Genomic DNA, 19,592 nt, shown 5'->3' with positions numbered 1-19,592 from the left:
TTGAATAGTTTCATATCATGATATCTGTAGGTCTAAAAATTGTAGCATATATTTAATCATCAGAATTGTATTTATTTTTTCTTTTGATGTAGAGTGGTGTTTCAGTGGTGTAGAGTTGAATTTGTGGAGTTGTTTATTAATGTAATCTACAAATATCTTAATTTATTAAAATCGTCAGTCAGCAATTTATTTTTTAGAGGACTCTTATTTTAAAAACTCCAGCTACGTTAATAGGTTTCCTGTCTAATTTGCAATAAGAGCAGCTGACGCAAGAACGTATTTCCTTTTCATTGAAACTTGCTTTGAGGTGGGAGTTCCTCGCTCTGTAGAAAAATGTTTTCACAAAATAAGTTTTTATTTTGTATGATGTTATCGGATGTTTAACGTGTTGTAAAACATAAATAAGATGTTTTTAGAATGGTTCTATCGTCAGTTTATTGTAATCTTAAACGTAAGTCTAGTGGCTAGTTTGTTAGGTAGTTAGAGAAGCACGAGGGAGTCCATGGCAGATGGTTAAGGAGCTAAAGTTAGCGTAGTATGGGGTGCGGTTTGTAGACTGCAGGTTTAACCTCAAAGAGCTGTTTATGACCGAAGTAGTAAGCTATGCACGGTCGATGTCTAAGTAATTTTAATAAAAAGTTAAATAATTCCGCTCTTCTAAATATGAAATAGCCACGTTTTTAGCTCCGTGGCCATGATAGTAATTAGAACCTGTTAAACTGCTATTGTATAGTGCAAGAAAAGTCAAGTGAATGAAAAAATTTAATGAGCATGTAAAAACACATGCTTGTCAATACTAATGAAATTATGCTTTTATACTGCTGTAGAGTTTTGTTTTTTTTCCCCAAATAGAGTTCAGTGTACAGTGTGAAATAGAACTTAGAACACTGCTTTGTCCTGAAGTTAGGAGTTTATTTAAATTCCTGGCATGTTAGGATGTTTCTGTATTAGTGTTTATAAGGAGTTAATGGACAAGATAATGAACTTTAGAAATTGTTTTTCTGGAATAACTACTAAGCTATTGCCCTCTAAAGTTGTAAATCTAAAGACAAATCTTAATAATATGAATGTAGTGTTGCATACCTTGTCTTGCACACTGTAGTGTTTTATGTGCTGTATTAAATACACTTCAGCTGAGCAATGTTACCTTAGTCAGTAGATTTGTAGAGCCAAGTGTATTGTCGCTTGTAAAATAGTGTGCAGTGCATTGGCTTAGTTAATGGCTGATGTAGAATATGACCTGTAGAGCATGGCTGTTCTCTGTAAAGTTCCAGTGATTACTTTTAGCCACGTACATGGCAAATTGAGAGAAAGGTTATAAATTTGGCACTTGACTGAGTAATGTATGAGGTGCATAAAGTATATCAGCAGTTTGCTGTTTTGTTAGTAGTGGCAATTATAATTATTTTGAAAAGTTCTTTAAATATAAAGCAACATGTTAAATATCCAGTGACATTTCTATATAAAAAACTAGTGTGCAGTATCTAGTTACAGCCATAACTGACAATCTAGCTGTAATTTTTTTTTCTCAGTAATTTAGTTACATTTTAGTCAGCCTGTAGAGGATTTTGCAGCCAATTCTGATTTTCAGAGTAATGTTAGTTTTAGTTCTACTGTCACAGTAAACGTACTTTGCCGCAAAGCTCCTTATAATAATACTCAGTAGAATGTAGTTTATCATATTCATACACGTTGTTGTGGACTAACTGTAACATAGCATTTATGATTAGATAACTCTTAATGTGCTGTTTTGCAGGTAGTATGCTTAGTATGTTAGATGCTTAAATGCAGTTGGTCTAATTTTTCAATACTTGAGGACAAAACTGAATGTTTTAAGTGTAACCTTCTCAGGCAGTAACTGTCAACAGTAACACACTGGGAAATATGACTAAAATCTCCAGGAGTGCTGCAATGGTTATAGAAGCATTTAGTAGTATAGTAGAGTTTGAAAATGGTATCCTTTCCCATTAAGCAATTATTCTGTGCTCAAAAATGCATTATGAATGAGATTTGTAAGTGAATTCAACAGTTGATTCTGTATTGTCAGTCACTGACAAATGTATATAAAATGTAAGTGTGAACAGTCTCACAGCCTTTATTTTTTTAAAGGCAGAATGTTTATGTAGAGTAGATATAAATACTTATAATATGCTGTAATTTAATAATTATTCTACTCAAATTTTCTAGTGCAACTGTACTTACATGAATTATGACTTTTCTCTTTTCTATGAAATTTCCTGTGGATGGAAGATTGTACTGCTTCATAAGAAAATATTCAAGGTATGGCTTCTATTTTGAAAATCAAGTGTTGTCATTTAACCATTTTGAGCTTCATGCAGATTTTATATAACTTCATATACAGATTCAAATGGTTACTTATTAGCTAATAGTAAAAGCCATAGCTAATACATATGGAAGCAATTCTGTGTCATCAGACTTATGGTATTGGAAATATTACCACCTTTGAATTTGTAGCACTGAATTTAGAAGTTGTGTTCGTATTTCACCATCTAGCAGCGACAAAATGCAACTAGTGCAGCGTTTAAGGTGAAAGAGAAAATCCAAATGAATGGATTGCTCATCATTGGTATCCTGGACGTGTATCTGAAGTTTTGTAAATCGTACTTTGGTATCTGAATTTTGTCTACTTAATTTGAGCAACTTTGAAATATATTGTTTGAGTTTTTTTGAGCTTGAACTTGTGAAAACATGTTCTTGAAAATACATGAGTTCTATTCAAGAGCAATTATATTCAGATGAATAATTTCAGTGCACATTTGCCTCTACGAATACAATTTATATTTTGGGGTTACTCTACAGCAGCATACTTATTTACAGGAAGTGAAATGAACTTCATTTTTCTTTTGTTCATTCTGGTTTGTGTGTAATACTGAAAGCATAGTATAGGGAATGGGAAATATAATTACATTCTCAATTACAGGACCTTCCATAAGAGGTAGACATACTGATTTGTCCCTGGTATTACATTTACAAATGCATTCATAGGATAATGTTTTAATATTGCTTGTTTGAGCTGTCATAGTAAACTAATAGCTTAGGTGTAAGGAGCAGTAGCAGCCTTGAATATCTCATGTATCAATGTTTCTTTACTTAAAAGGTACGTGACACAAGGCACCTGCTTTCTATGAAATCTAAGTATTATTAAATGGCAGGTTTACAAATTACAACAGGGTTTATGCACAGAATATTTTAAAGCTAGTCAACATCAGAAAAAGCTACTGGCACTGCTGTTCTGTCAAAGAAGCAAGAAGATGGTCTTGGACATAAAGCTGCATATGACACACACAATGGAGTAAAGCTAATGCCCTATTCATCCAATGTGTTGTCTGGTACAAGATGTTTAAAACAATGCTATGTAATTAGACTTTTTGTGCAGGTGTTTACTTGTAGCCATTTTTAAAATTTATTTTTATTAAAATGCATATAACTGTGACAATGTAGCACATGATTTGCTTAGTTAATGTAATTGTTTTGTTTGAAAGAAGGCTGATAGTTGTATAAAAGTGTTTTTTTTGTTTTTTGTGTAATGCTTTCAAATGTGTTTTTCAAATTAAAAGTGTATACTGTATAATAAAAGTTGAATGCCTGTAGTGTTGTCTGAAATCCAGTTTTACTTGACATGCGTTCTCATAAGCACATGATGATTCTTATAGATCAAGTAGCTTAACAGTTATTTTAGTTCCTATCAGAATGTAATCATTATTGTAATGTTGCAGTTCCAATATTTAAAATGTGTTTTCAGATGCCCCGAACCAAGGCGTCCCGGCGGTCAGCTGTTGCGAAAAAGAGGATGGCAGACCGGTGTGGTGGAGTTTCTGACGTGGCTCTGACTGACAGGGTTATGCCTTTGCTCTCTGACCAAAAGGTTCTGACTGACGTTTCTGTGAGCCACAGCCCACCTGTTCATCAGGCCACTGCTGTCGGCACCTCATCTGAGACTGGCGGGGTTATGTCTTATCCCCATGACGAAAAGGCTCTGACTGACGAGTTTATGCCTTTTGCCCATAAAAAGGTCGATACTGATTTGCCTTTTCCCTATGATGAAAAGCTGCACATGAAATATGGTCAAACCACCTGTCAAACCACCTGTCAAACCACCTGTCAAAACACCTGTCAAAATCCTATTAATGCCTCTGGCTCTGAAAATCATAATGTCTTTGAGTTAAAATCTGACAAATATTTGTCTGGCAAAACCCACAAACTTTGTGTAAACCCTGTGAATTTAACAATGTGTGTTCAACATCCACAGTCTTTGAGCGGTTCCTTCCATCAGCGACACCCACGCTTTGGCATGAATAGTAATAAGCAGTGTGTTGCGAATAGTGTTACAGCAATAATGATGTCTAAAGTGAAAAACATTCTCACCTGGACTACAGCAGACCTGGATGACATCTTGCTGAATGGAGATAAGCTGTACAGTAGCATTAGAAATGCAGGCAGGATTCATGATTCTTCAGGTTACCTGTTTGTTAATGACTTACCAACAGAGCACACAATGCAAGGTCACAAGTTTCATTTAAACTACTGTGATGAAATGTTTGTTGGGTTGTTTGGTGTAACTGAATATGGTGAAATGCAGAATGTGTACATGTGTCATGATGAGGCTATAAAGAAAGTATTATCAAAATTTGATGCCTGTTTGTTTACTGTTAAAGTCAATACATGTGCCATTATCAAAGATGGGTCGTGGTATATCCTTTTTGATTCACATGCACGAAATGCACATGGTGAGGAAGATCAACAGTCAGGTACAAGTTTATTAGCTTATCATGCTAACATGGAGTCTCTACTAAATCATATTATGATTCTGGGTCTGTCTTTAAATGCAGATGGAAAACCATTTGAAGTCACTGGTGTTGCAACTGTAAGTGAAGAAAGCTTTGTTCCAGTCACTCATCTTACAGAAATTCAAACACGCATAAAATCTGCAGAGAACAAAGCTAAACTAGTAGTTGGTGTTACAAATCACTCAAGTGAACAAATATTTAATAGTAACCCAGTACAATTTAAATTCAAAGGACCTAAAGACAAACACACATCTATAGCAAATAATGAAACTAACATCTCAGCAGATAAACCATCAAAACATATGAACAGCAAAGGGGAGGAGTTTGACAGTGACGTGCTGTTGATTAGCCAAGTGCAATGTGAAAGATTTAAATTCAGTCCATTAACAACCTGGCATCAGAAAAGCATTTGCTTACAACTCAATATTGTTCATGTTGAGCATGGTCATGTAGATCTAGCTGCACCAGTTTCAATAGGTGACCCTTGTGAAACACAGAGTATTGCTGCTGATGGCAATTGTTTTTTCAGATCATTAGCTTTTGCATTAAGTGGAAGTGAGAAAGAACATATCAAAATCAGACGGGATGTTGTTAGACATATGGTAGAAAATGACTCCAGGTATATTAACTTTCTCAGACAGAATTACTCCTCTGTTGCATATTACGTTGCTGAATCACGAATTAAATATGCAGGAACTTGGGCTACTGAAATGGAAATTCAAGCCTCTGCTGACCTTCTAGGTGTGGATATATTTACATACACTGAAAACAAATGGCTTAAATACTCATCCAATAAGTTGTCCAAACAACAGGGAACAGGAATTTATCTAAAACATTGTAATCAGTCTCATTATGAAGTGGTAAGGTGTATGAAAATAAGTGATGGAGTTTGTTCTGGGCTGTGTTTGGTCAACAATGGCAACAAATACTTCCAAACTGCATCACAACGCCGTAAACTGGAAAAAATGAAAAGAAAGTATGAAACAAGTGAACAACATAGAGAAATAAAGGTTGAGAAAACTATAAAAAGGTATCAAAGTGACGAATCTTTCAGAAATTGTGTTAAAAAAAGAGCAGCTGAAGACTATTTGTATAATGAGCAATATAAGCAGCACAAAAAGAGTCAACGTGTCCAAAAGTACTCTGAAAATGATGAACAAAAAAAGTATATTCAACAGTTGTGTAAACATAAATATGCGACAGATGAGAAACACAGACAAGATAAGAAAATTTTAACTGCAGCCAAATATAACACGGATGAGAAATATAGAGACAAAAAGAAGTCTGTAAGTGTACTGAAATATTTCACAGATAAGAATCATAGAGAAAATGTAAAACAGTTGAGTATTTTGAAATACAGAGCAAATGAACACCACAAACAAAAAGTGAAACAGTCAAGTATTCTGAAATACAGAGCAAATGAACACCACAAACAAAAAATGAAACAGTTGAGCATTTTGAAATACAGCAGAAATGAACATTACAGAGAAAATTTTAAAAGGACAAGTATTGAGAAATATCGAACAAATGAGAAACACAGGGAACATGTAAAGCGAATTGGAATTTTTAAATACAAAACAAACAATTCTTATGCTAATGCAATTAAAATGAGGAATACTAAAAGAAAATACACAGAAAAAAACAAAAGAAAAATAATTCAGTATGTAATTGAAAATTTCCGACAGAAAATTAGTACTGGGCCCGAATTCATTTGTTGCTCTTGTCATCGATCTCTCTTTAAACACCAAGTAATTAAATGCAAAGAACATGAATATTTGAAAAAAGGTATTGAAATTGCCAGCATTGCAGAAAAGTGTATCACAGACAACTATTTACATATATGCAATGAGACATGTGGTGTAAAGTGTACAATTAAAACTGGTCCTACTGGTTCTCTGTGGATTTGCTATACATGTCACAGAAAAATTATTAATGGGAAAATACCAGAGCAGAGTGTGGCAAATAACCTTTCACTTGATGTAGTTTCTCCAGAATTGCGAACACTGAATTCATTGGAAAAGCATTTAATCGCCATGCATATACCTTTCATGAGGATTGTGTGTTTACCAAAAGGAGGACAAAATGGTGTTCATGGACCAGTCACTTGTGTTCCATCTAATATAACAGACGTAGCTGAAGTTTTACCAAGATCAGAAAATGCTGATTTGATGATTCGTGTGAAATTGAAGAGAAAATTGACTTACAAAGGGCATTATAAGTATGAATTTGTTCACCCAGAGAAAATTCAAAGTGCATTGGCCTATCTCCAAGAGCATAACAAATTCTACAGTGATGTTCAATTTAACAATGATTGGATTAATCCACTGAGTAAAATTGAAGAATTAGACAAAGATGATGATCAATGTGATCAATCAGTTGATAAGGAAAAACAGGACAATAATTATGATGAAAACATTGATGAAAGTCTTCATGACAGACAACAGCATGGGATGTTTTTGAATACTTGCTTACTACCGGTTGATCATGGTCAAGATATTTTGGACCAGTATTTTGATGGGATAATGTCTGTTGCACCTGCAGAATGTAACAACCCAGTCAGGCTGTTAACTGATGAAACAAATGAAGCAAAATGCTTTCCAGTACTTTTTCCTAAAGGCAGAGGCACTTTTCATGACAACAGACCACAACGTTTGACATTATGTCAATATTTGAATGCAAGAGTACTTAATGCAGATGGGAGATTTGCAAAAAACTTGGATTATATTTTTTATGGACAATACTTATCTGAATTGAATCAGGTTGTATCAAATGTATCAATAGCTTTGAGAAAAGGATATGACACCAACAAAACACATGTTACTTCGGAAACGTTGGCCAATAAAGATTCTCTACAAAGGATTTTGAATTTTGATGAAGGATATAAATTCCTCAAACCAATAAGAGGTACTCCTGTATTCTGGCAAAGTGTGCAAAAGGACTTGTTCTCTATGGTTAGACAGCTGGGTATTCCTACATGGTTTTGTTCATTTTCCTCTGCTGACCTCCGGTGGCCAGAACTGATGCAAACAATTTTGAAACAAGAAGGAAAGCACATATCAACCGATGAACTTGACTGGTCAGAAAGATGTGGCCTGCTGAATAGTAACCCTGTGACTGCTGCCAGAATGTTTGACCATCGATTCCACTGTTTTCTGAAAGATGTCATCATGTCTGAAGCTAAACCAATTGGAGAAATAAAGGATTATTTCATGAGAGTTGAGTTTCAGCACCGTGGCTCACCTCACACTCACTGTTTATTCTGGGTAAACAATGCTCCTAAAATAGACAAAAATGATGATGAAGAAGTTATAAAGTTTGTTGATCAGTATGTCACATGTGAAATGCCATCAGGTGATGACAAAGAGTTGCATGAAATTGTGTCAAGTGTTCAACGGCATAGCCAAAGACATGCAAAGACGTGTAAGACTAAGGGTACTACTTGCAGATTCAACTTTCCACGTCCTCCAAGTAACAAGACATTCATTACCAGGTGTAAAATTGAAGAACATAAAAATGATGTTAATAACAAACATGAACAGGTCATCAATTCCTCAAAGAGAATTAACAGTCCTTGGATGGAACAGGAATTAGCAGCTTCTATATTGAATGAAGTAAGGAATGCTTTATTGAATGCTGAAGCCAATTTTGAATGTGTTGATGTTTTGTTTGCTTCACTTGGTATAAATCAAGAAACATTTGAAGCTGCTTACCAAACAATGACCAAGAAAACCAATGTTGTTTTGAAGAGGAAACCTTGTGATGTGTGGGTCAATCAGTATAACAGAGATCTGCTTAGGGCATGGAATGCTAATATGGATATACAATTTGTGGTTGATGCATATTCCTGTATTGTTTATATAATTTCTTACATATCAAAAGCAGAGAGAGAGATGGGTTTGCTGTTGTCACATGCTCAGAAAGAGGCATCAGAACAAGGTAATCTTGATGCTAAACAAGCTTTACGCAAACTTGGTAGTGTTTTTCTGCATAATCGTGATGTTTCAGCTCAGGAAAGCGTATACCGTCTTACTAACATGAAATTGAAACAGGCATCTCGTAAAGTGCAATTTGTTCCAACTGGTGATGCAGTCAGAATGAGTCTTCCACTAAATGTAATACAGAGGAAAGCTGAATGGGGAGATGAAGACAGTGACAATATTTGGATGCATAGTATTACTGACAGATATAAGCACAGACCTAGAAGCAAAGAATTTGAAAAAATGTGTTTAGCCAGCTTTGCATCAGAATATAGAATATTATCAAAATGTGAGAAGTCATCCAGAGACAGTGTAAAGCTAGACAAAGGATTAGGATTTGTAAAGAAACGGTCCCGAACAGAAGCTGCTGTTGTTCGATATCCTCGTTTTTCAGCAACCAAAAATCCAGAGAAATATTATGAGAACATTTTGGAGCTGTTTTTACCTCATTACTTGAAAACACAACTGAAACCATCTACTTTTCAAACATATCAGGAGTTTTATGAAACTGGGTTTGTGAAATATTCTGATAATGAACTTGTTTCTGTGAAAAACACAGTAGACCAAAACATGGCAATGTTTGAAAAAGAGGCTGATTCTATAGATAAAGCTCAAGCAGACCTAGAGGCACATGGTCCAATGGAAGATGCATGGGCACAAATTTGTCCAGAGACAGAACGTGAAAGATTAGAATGCCTTGACGACAAATGTAATGAAATTCAAGAGATCAGTGACACCCGTGATTTCATACCAGACCTACTTCCCAAAGAAATCTGTTCGTTAAAGCCTAATCTTCACAACATGCCAAAGGAAGAAGCAATGGTTTTACTTCGTTCACTTAATGAAAAACAATCACACATATTTTATAAAATTCGAGGTTGGTGTTTACAAAAGGCATGTGGTAAAAATCCAGAACCATTTCATGTATTTATATCAGGTCCTGGAGGAGTAGAAAAATCTTTACTGATCAAAGCAATATATTATGAGGCACAACGTATCCTGTGTCGCTTGTCAAACCACCCTGATGAGACACGTGTGTTGCTAACAGCTCCAACTGGTGTTAGTGCTTATAACATTGATGCAGCAACAATACACACTTCTTTTTCCATCGGTACAGATGCAAAGCTACCATATCAGCCGCTGGGAGATGAAAAAATAAATTCTCTGAGATCAAAGTTGGGAAATCTGGACATATTAATTATTGATGAAATTTCAATGGTTGATCATAAACTTCTTGGATATGTTCATGGCAGGCTGAGGCAGATCAAACAAACTGGAGATTATTCACCTTTTGGAAAGGTTTCTGTCATTGCAGTTGGAGATTTCTATCAGCTCAATCCAGTGAAGGGTAAACCTTTATATGCTGAACATGTAGGTGGGAATCTATGGCAAAATTTTGTTTTGGCTGAGCTCACTGAGATTATGAGACAAAAAGATATTGAGTTTGTCCAGTTACTTAATCGTTTAAGGAAACGCCAGAAATGTGATCCATTGCTGGAAAAAGATGTCAGTATGCTAAAAGAATGTGAAACTGGTGAAGAAGACAGCAATGGTACTCTGCATATTTATGCAACAAATAATGAGGTTAATGACCACAACACAAAAATGCTGCAGAAAGCATGCACAGACACTGTAGTCATTCAGGCACAAGATTATGACAGGATTGCAAAAACTGGACGATTTGAAAGAGTAAAGGGTCACCATGGCAATATTTGCAAAACATGTCTTTCACGATCACTTCACATTGGAGTCAATGCAAGGGTTATGCTTCTTAAAAACATTGATGTTTCAGATGGACTTGTAAATGGTGCTTTTGGAACAGTGAGTGAAATATGTTTTAATCCTGGAGAAGAATTCCCAAAAAAAATATTTGTGACATTTGACAACGCAAAAGCTGGTAAAGGTTTAAGAACAAAAACACGGTGCTTTAAACCAGAACTAGAAAAAGCAACACCAATTGAACCAGAAGAAGAAAAAGTCACAAAAAGTGGTGGTATACGGCGTCAATTTCCTCTGAAATTAGCTTGGGCTTGCACTATCCACAAAGTACAAGGTCTTACTGTTGAAAAAGCTGTTGTATCTCTTAAAAAGATATTTGCTGCTGGACAAGCATATGTAGCCTTAAGTCGTGTGACATGTCTTCAGGGTCTTATAATTGAAGATTTCAAAGAAAGTGCTATTTATGCAAAATCAGATGTTGAGCATGTAATGGAAAACATGCCTACATTTATTGAACCAATTACAGAAACACAGCTATCACATTTATCCTGCAAGTTACTTCTGCACAATGTTCAAGGACTGACATGTCATGTGGAAGATATAAAACAAGACAAAAGGTATATGGAAGCTGATATCATTTGTATGACAGAAACTTGGGTACAATCAACTCACAATTTAGACTATCTACAGATCCCTGGATTTTCATTCTATAACAAACCAAGATGTGTTTCATATGACCAAACAGAAGCAGTGTTTGCAGAACTGAAAGAGAAACAACATGGTGGTGTTGGTGTTTATTACAAGCAACAGACAAACTGTAATGTTCATGATTCACCCTGTATGAACCTAGAGTGCATGCAGTTTACTATTCCCCATCTGAATTCAACAGCAGCAATCCTATATCGACCACCTTCATACAGTCTTAAAGGATTTCTGAACAAGTTGGTGAATCTGATTACACATATAGACAACTTTGCAGGAGGAAAAATTATTATGGGAGATTTTAATGAAAATCTTTTTGTATCCAACACAATGACTGAAATGATGCTACATCATGGGTTTACTCAACTGGTAAAAGATGCAACCACTGAAAATGGCACTTTGATTGATCATATATATATTAAAGACATTGCTATTAACAATGTATGTGTTTCGGTTCTGCCAACATATTTTAGCTCTCATGAATGTGTTGTACTTAATTGTTTCTATTAAGTTTTACAAACTGGACTGACAATTACAAAGAGTGCAAAAGCATTAGATGTCCACCAATTATGGGGGAGGGGGATACAGGGGTATGTAAAATCAGGACAGCCCCTGTGGGTATGAGCTAGCGCTAAGATGCTCTGTTAACGGCTTTACAGTAAAGTCAGAATTACATAATATATATTTACGATTCATTACTTTATCTTTAAAAACATGTTTAAAAATGTTCAAAAATATAATTTTTTAAATTATTCTTATTTACTGTAAAGCAGTACAGAGCACCTTTCTTTCTTTCTTTCTTCATAATTATATTTATTTCTTTATTTAAATATATTCTTTTAAATATTCAGAATTTATACATTATTTTAAAAGGGCTATGTGCTGGATATATTCAATGTCTTAAAAATGCTTTTCTTAATCATTTGTTAAAAATTTGTGCATTTATAGAAATGTTAATGTATTTGATATGTATGTCTTGGTTAAAAAGAAAAAAAAAAACCTCAAAACAGCTTGTAATTCCACTAGCACAGCTGCAGCAATCACAAAACTATCCACAGACTATATATGCCAACAGTCCTCTATGCACCTGCTGAAGTAGTCACATAAGGTAACAGCATATACACACATTTTTCTTTAAAAGAGTTTTATTTAAAGTCATTTGATTCTTATAATTTTTTCCTTCTTCTCTTTCCTTTTTCTCAAAGATAACAGCACCATTTTGTGGAACAGATACAAAGAAATGCAGAAGCCATAATCAACCTCTGTACATGGAATAAGTTCCTGCAACAAAATAACAACTTTACAAATACCGAAGTATAAATACTCATGGATGTTTACTCTCCTTGCATACTGATCACAAGCAATTTGATTGATGACAGTTACTGGCAATGATTGTTGTAGGCCTAATATAATTTAAAATGACAAGAAAGCCTACCTGGAAGAGAATGAGCATCATCAGTACTTGACCTGGAAAAACAAATACACAACATCAGCAAGAAAAATAAACTACTTCTGGACTTCAGGAAGAAACAACAATAAATCAACCTTTGGATCAAATATCACCCATCAGAGTCCACCGTTTCAAATAGTTTACTGTACACATAATAAAGCAGTTGGCATGGTCATGTGACATCAGTAATCTGGTAAGGAAACACCATCCATGTATTTACCACGTTACACTCTTTAAATACTTGCAGCATTCAGAACATCCTTACAGTGAATGTCATAGCCTGCTATGGTAACAGCACCCAACAGTATAGCTGAGCTTTCAAAAGGGGAAACCTCAGTGATTAATATAATTTGTATCAGCCTTCCTGATGTACAATCTATCTACAGCATTGGGTGCTGAAGTAAAGCAAGAAGGCTGATGGACATAAGCATTCTAACAATTAAGCATTCTCTCTGTTGTGACCAGGGAATTATTTCAGCTCTTTTAAGGACAAAATAAACAAAAAGGAGATGCACTTACTGTGTAGGCAATTAAGGTACTAGTCTAAGACACAAATTAGAATGTTTATACATTAACTCAGAAATGGACTGTTACATATCTCAGATCACTTCATATGTACATAAAATACTCTGTATATTTATTTATCTTAGACTTCTTACCTGTAAATCTATATCCAAATCACACACCTGCACCTTAAATTACACATATACAATAAAAATATGTATCTCTATAATGGCAAATTTACAAGTAAAAAAATTTTACTTTAGAATGTAAGTTAATATAAAAACTTTAATTTACATGTATATTAGTGTAAATATCATCTGATTTGTTGAAATGGTGAAAAACAACCTACAATGAGATACACATTTTTAACTGGACAACATTTCTATCCTTGAGTTATTATAATTTTTTTGTGCATATTTATACTGTGTATGGCTGTAAGAAAAAGAAACTGGATTTGATTTGACAACTAAAGCATAGTTATAGTAATATTGGAGCTGTTAATGTTTATCCAGTAGTGGAGTCTAATATATAACATTATATATATATATATATATATATATATATAATAATTAATTTATTATTTATTTGCTATAATAAATAATTATAGCAAATAAATAATGAATTAAAACAAAGACAAAAAACAGATGATGTTTCCAGTTTTTTTTTTTTTTAGTATTGGCAAAACATTAACAGCTACAAGACTAGAGAAGCATTATACCTGTTGCTACAAAACAATATTAATAGTTTTCAAGTTTAATTTATTTAATTTATTTATTTAAAAAAAATCTGCCACACCATCTGAAAATGATATTATTCACTGTAGTTTGTTTTATATGTATTATGTCTGACACTGTCCAAACAAAAACAAACACAAAACAAAAATGTTTCCAGTTTTACATGGAATATGAAACATTCAAAACATTCTATTCAATCTAGAACATTCTTGTAATTTGTAAAAGATTCACTGTTTATACACTATATTGAGCATTTCTAGTGTTTAAATTAAGGAAAACAAAATTGACAAATATATATGCTTTTCTTTGGACAGTAGTAATATATCCAGCACATAGCCCTGAAAAACTATAGCTTGTGCTTCAACATGTGGAGTATGCACATTTACAAAATAAATTCATAATAAATAATTTTCAATACTTGTTGTTTTTCTGTACTTGTTATTATAATTATTCATTCATTCATTCTTTCATTATCTGTAACCGCTTATCCAATTCAGGGTCGCGGTGGGTCCAGAGCCTACCTGGAATTATTGGGCGCAAGGCGTAAATACACCATGGAGGGGGCGCCAGTCCTTCACTGGGCAACACACACACACACACACACACACACACACATTCACTCACACCTACAGACACTTTGCAGTCACCAATGGTAACAACGTGTGTTTTTGGACCATGGGAGGAAACCGGAGCACCCAAAGGAAACCCACGCAGACATGGGGAAAACACACCACACTCCTCACAGACAGCCACCCGGAGCAGGAATCAAACCCACAACCTTCAGGTCCCTGGAGCTGTGTGACTGCGACACTTATTATAATTATATTCTTCAAATAACTTGTTGTATATTAAGCAGCTATGTTGTACATTCTACAAATCACTACAATTCACATATAAGTCTGATATGCTTTCCCCCAAAAAATTACAAACCTTCACATACTTCATCAATATGAGGATGAAAGGACATGATTAAAATGTGCCTAGAACAATGTTTACACTAGGAACATGTGTGAACGATGTGACAAATGAAGCGAGGGTATTTTGTAAGTACGCTTAAAGAGGCCTAATGCATTAGCCTTCATGTGGATAAAAAAATACATCACAAATACTCAAACTACCAAGACAAATTTTATTTATGTAATATTAGTTGAAGTGAGAGTGTAAGCAAAAATCAGCACAAAGAGACCATTAGCAGTTTTGAACAGTGAGGCTTCACAAGTACTAATAAAATATGTCTTATTTACACAATAAGTAAGAAAAGTTAAAAGACATCAAAGTTTATTAAAAGGCTTACTTACTTTGGTGAGCGCTGCTCTCAATTATGATAAAATATTTATGTTCATATGTTATACCTGTACAGATGAGTAGGATCTGAAACCCAATATATACCAATAAAATAATGTACTGTTGAAGTGCCATTCTGTGATAAGCTGAAGAGGTTCATTTGCATATGGCGACCATATTGAATCAAAATGTTAACATTCTTTAGGTAATTACCTACGGTCAGATTTGTGTGAACGTTTTGGCACCAAGCTCAAGAGAATTGGACAAAAATTCAAAGACTTATTGACAAAAGTAATAAGTTTTGCAAATTATGCAAATTAGCTCGAAATCTAAATGGGCGGAGCTAAATGATCCAAATAGCAGATTAGTTTGTCTTAAACCAAGGAATCAGGCAAAAAAAGATTTCATCTCTAGGCCTTAGGGTTTTGGAGATATAGACTTCAATGCTTTTCCATTTGCTATAGCGCCACCATCTGGCCAAAGATGGTCGTTTTTCTTGGCTGACTCATTTCACACCTGCTGTACATTGCTGGCATAAGATACCTCTGAGCCTTTCAGTCTTTGCTCCACAATGCATTTGGCATAACAACTCACATCCACAGCAAAATGTGTAGTCTTAGACTGCCATCTGCTGATGAGAAATGAGTACTTTCCAATATTTATGGCTCAGATGTAAATGTATATTTAAACAAAAGTATTTGAGAGTGTACTACTATGTGAATACTTAGCGAAAATGGACATATGTGGTATCAGCTGAATCCTAAGGATCTGAACTTTAATAATTATCAAAAAAAACTTGCACTTTTATTACTATGTAGCTTACAGGCCCCTCCCAAAAAGAGAGATCCAGCATGTATTCCACAAGTCAAATATATGCTATATATGTACACATATATACACCTATAACTCAAAAACGCTTTCACCAAAAACTTTAAAATTTCACAAGCTTGATAAGCCTGAGGAGCAGATGTCATAATTAAATTGTGGTGCCACTGCAATCCTAGATGGCGCTATAACACACAAAAAAACTTTTTAATAAGTTATTGTCCAATTGTAGCGCCCCCTTTGGGTGGATTTAGGCCATAATAGACATGCTCCTTCAGGGTATGGTCTTACATAATCCTATAAAGTTTGGTCTGGATTGGGCTTCTTTTCTTGGAGTTATAGATGAAAGAATCTATAAAGCAGCTCACACTTCAGTTTGTTGACATGGTTTAACAACATAATGTTAAAAAGTCATACTTTTTTTAAAGATTATTTATCTCCAGACTCTACAGATTCCAACAAGACCAATTGTTTGGGAATAGCATCAGATTCCACGGACTAGTTCGAAAACCTCAATTTTCAAACAACTGGCCATTGAGAAAAAACAATACATTTCTTGACAATACTTGCTATTACAAAGTTGTTAGGCAATATAAAGAGTACAGAGTCCAGCAAACTGCATGTCAATATGCTTAATTTTCGCTGAGATATTACATATTTTCTTGTTATAGCGCCCCCTAGTGGCTATCGTTACGAAACGTCTTCTGCTCTTAGGAAGTGCGTCCATGGACATGCCAGTCAAGTATCATAATGATTGACCTTTGTCAAGCTTGTCAGGGTGCTGCTGAGTTCTGATTGGCCGATGACGTTACAATTTGGCGAGTATCGACTTGTCCTTTATTTTCCACTTAGAACCATGCCTAAAGCAGCTGTATTCCAAGCGGCGGACCGATCGGACTTGCGGATGTTGAGATATGAATTTCTAGTATTTAGAGCGCCCCCTATGTGAATTTTCGCACCACCGACGACATGCTACCTCAAAATCATGTCCCTAAGCAGAATCTGAAATTGCAACCCATTTGAGTAAAGTATGCAGAAGTAACAGCTGTTCATGTAAAAAGGGCGATAAGCCGATAAGGTTCATTTGCATATGGCAGCTACATTGAATTGAAATGTCAACGTTTTTTCGATGATTATTAAGCTTCAGACTCCTGCGAACGTTTTGACACCAAGCTCAAGAAAATTGGACAAAAATCCACGGACTAGTACGCAAAAGTAGGTTTTGCAAATTATGCAAAATAGCAAAAAATCTAAGTGGGCGGAGCTTAGTGGTTGTATCGACCTTTTTGATTCGGCAGGACTCAAGGAATCAGGGGAAAAAAAAATTTCGTCTCTACGCCACACGTGGTAGGAGCCCCGTAAGAAAAGGCGTTGTCCTTCGCTGTAGCGCCCCCATGAGGCCAATCAGTCTGATTTTTTGCGCCTGAGTAGCGGGAGGGTTTACTACCTACTGGCCAAGCCTCAAGTCTGTAGGCCTTACGGTTTGGGCTGTGCGATCACTTTTAGTGCAGAAAAAGAACCGGAAGAATAATAATAATAAATATAGCCGCAAGCGGTAATTAACGGGGTTCTCGCTTAACAGGCCTGTTTGGAAGCAATAGGCCTACATCGCTGACATGCTACCTTTAAAAGCATTTCTATAAGTAGAATCTGAAATTTGAACCCATTTGAGCAAAGTATGAAGGAGTTAGAGATGTTCAAGTAAAACCTGTGATAAGCTGAAGAGGTTCATTTGCATATGGCGGCCATCATGAATCAAAATGTCAATTCATTCTATAATTACCTAGGGTCAGACTCATGTGAACGTTTTGGCACCAAGCTCAAGGTAGTTGATCAAAAATTCACAGACTTATTGACAAAAGTATGTTTTGCAAATTATGCATATTAGCTCAAAATCTAAGTGGGCTGAGCTTTATGATCCAACAGCAAATTAGTTTGTCTTAAGCCAAGGAATAAGGGACAAAAAGATTTCATCTCTAGGCCTTACGGCGTAGGAGATATAGACCTCAATGCTTTTCCATTTGCTATAGCGCCACCATCTGGCCAAAGAATGTCATTTTCCTTGGCTGAGTCATTTTACACCTGCTGGACCTTGCTGCCAAGGGAGGTGTTTCTGGGCCTTATGGTCTTTGCTCCACATTGCATTTTGCATAATGTCTCAGAGCCACTGTAGTTCAACAGCACAATGTATAGTCTTAGACTGCCACCTGCTGGTGAGAAATGACTACTTTCCCATATTTTTAGATCAGCCATGAAAGCACATACAGAAAGATTTAAGCATGTACTCCTATGTGGATATTTACCTAACATGGGCATGTACGGTATCAGCTGAATCCTAAGGATCTGAACTTTAACAAAAAATTGTTGCACTTTTATTACTATGTAGCTTACAGGCCACTCCCAATAACACAGATCTAGCATGTATTCCTCAAGTCTAATATAAGCTATATGTGTACACTAATATACACCTATAACTCAAAAATGCTTTCCCCAAAAAATTTAAAACGTCACATACTTGATCAGACTGAGGACCAGATGTCATAATTAAGTTGGGGTGCCACTGCGTTCCTAGATGGCGCTATAACATAAAAAAGCCCATTTAATCAGTTTTTGTCCAATTGTAGCGCCCCCTTTTGGTAAATTTTGATCATATTGTACATACGTCTTCAGGACAAGACTATACATACTTCTTTCACGTTTGGTCTTGATTGGACTTAATTTGTTTGAGTTATAGCGACAAGAATGTTTAAAGCTCCCCACACTTCAATTAATTGTTTTATTACAACAAAAGTTTGTCCAAATGTTGAACTTTTTTTGATAATTATTTACCTACAGACTCTGCAGATTCCAACAAGGTCAACTGTTTGTGAATATCGCAAAATTCCACGGACTAGTTCGAAAAGCTTCAATTTTGAACATTTGGAAACTGAGAAAAAGCAAAGCATTTTTTGACAACACTTGCAATTACAAAGTTGTTAGGCCCTCTGCAGAGTATAAAAAGAAGCAAACTGCGTGTCAATATGCTTAATTTTCACAGAGATATATAATATTTTCTTGATATAGCGCCCCCTAGTGGCTATCGTTATGACAATTTTTCTGCTCTTAGGGAGGCCTACCAGGGACATACCAGTCAAATCCCATGATGATTGGACCTTGTTAAGGTTGTCAAACAGCTGATGACAGCTGATTGGTCGATGACAATCACAATTTTGCTCGAATCGAGTTGTCCTTAATTTTCCCTCTACAGCCTTGCCCATAGAAGCAGCATGCCAAGCGGCGGTCCGATCCGCCTTACGGATGCTGAGATATAAACTTGAAGCATTTACAGCGCCCCCTATATGAATATTGGCTTCTCCTTTGACAAGCTACCTCAGAATCATGTCTGAAAGTAGAATATGAAATGTAAACACATTTGAGTAAACCATGAGTTTGTTATAGATTTTTAAGTAAAACATAAAATAAGCCGAAGAGGTTCATTTGCATATGGCGGCCATCTTGAATCGAAATTTCAACGTTTTTTTGATAATTATTAAACTACAGGCTCCTGCGAACATTTTGACACCAAGCTCAAGAAAATTGGACAAAAATC

The 19,592-nt window shown here is 35.4% G+C and overlaps 1 protein-coding gene across 1 annotated transcript; it reads left to right on the top strand.

Annotated features, from left to right (window-relative positions):
• Nucleotides 1-322: 322 nt before the first annotated feature.
• LOC136705046 (uncharacterized) lies at nt 323-11,716 on the top strand. The gene is made up of 3 exons (XM_066678266.1): nt 323-2,280; nt 3,764-4,769; nt 6,012-11,716. The coding sequence occupies exons 1-3, from the start codon at nt 2,203-2,205 to the stop codon at nt 11,714-11,716; spliced, it is 6,789 nt and encodes a 2,262-aa protein (XP_066534363.1). The 5' UTR covers nt 323-2,202.
• The last annotated feature ends 7,876 nt before the right edge of the window (nt 11,717-19,592 follow it).

This window comes from Hoplias malabaricus, chromosome 8 (assembly GCF_029633855.1).
Source record: "Hoplias malabaricus isolate fHopMal1 chromosome 8, fHopMal1.hap1, whole genome shotgun sequence".
Classification (NCBI taxonomy): Eukaryota; Metazoa; Chordata; class Actinopteri; order Characiformes; family Erythrinidae; genus Hoplias; species Hoplias malabaricus.
This window is presented reverse-complemented; position numbering and strand designations above follow the sequence as displayed.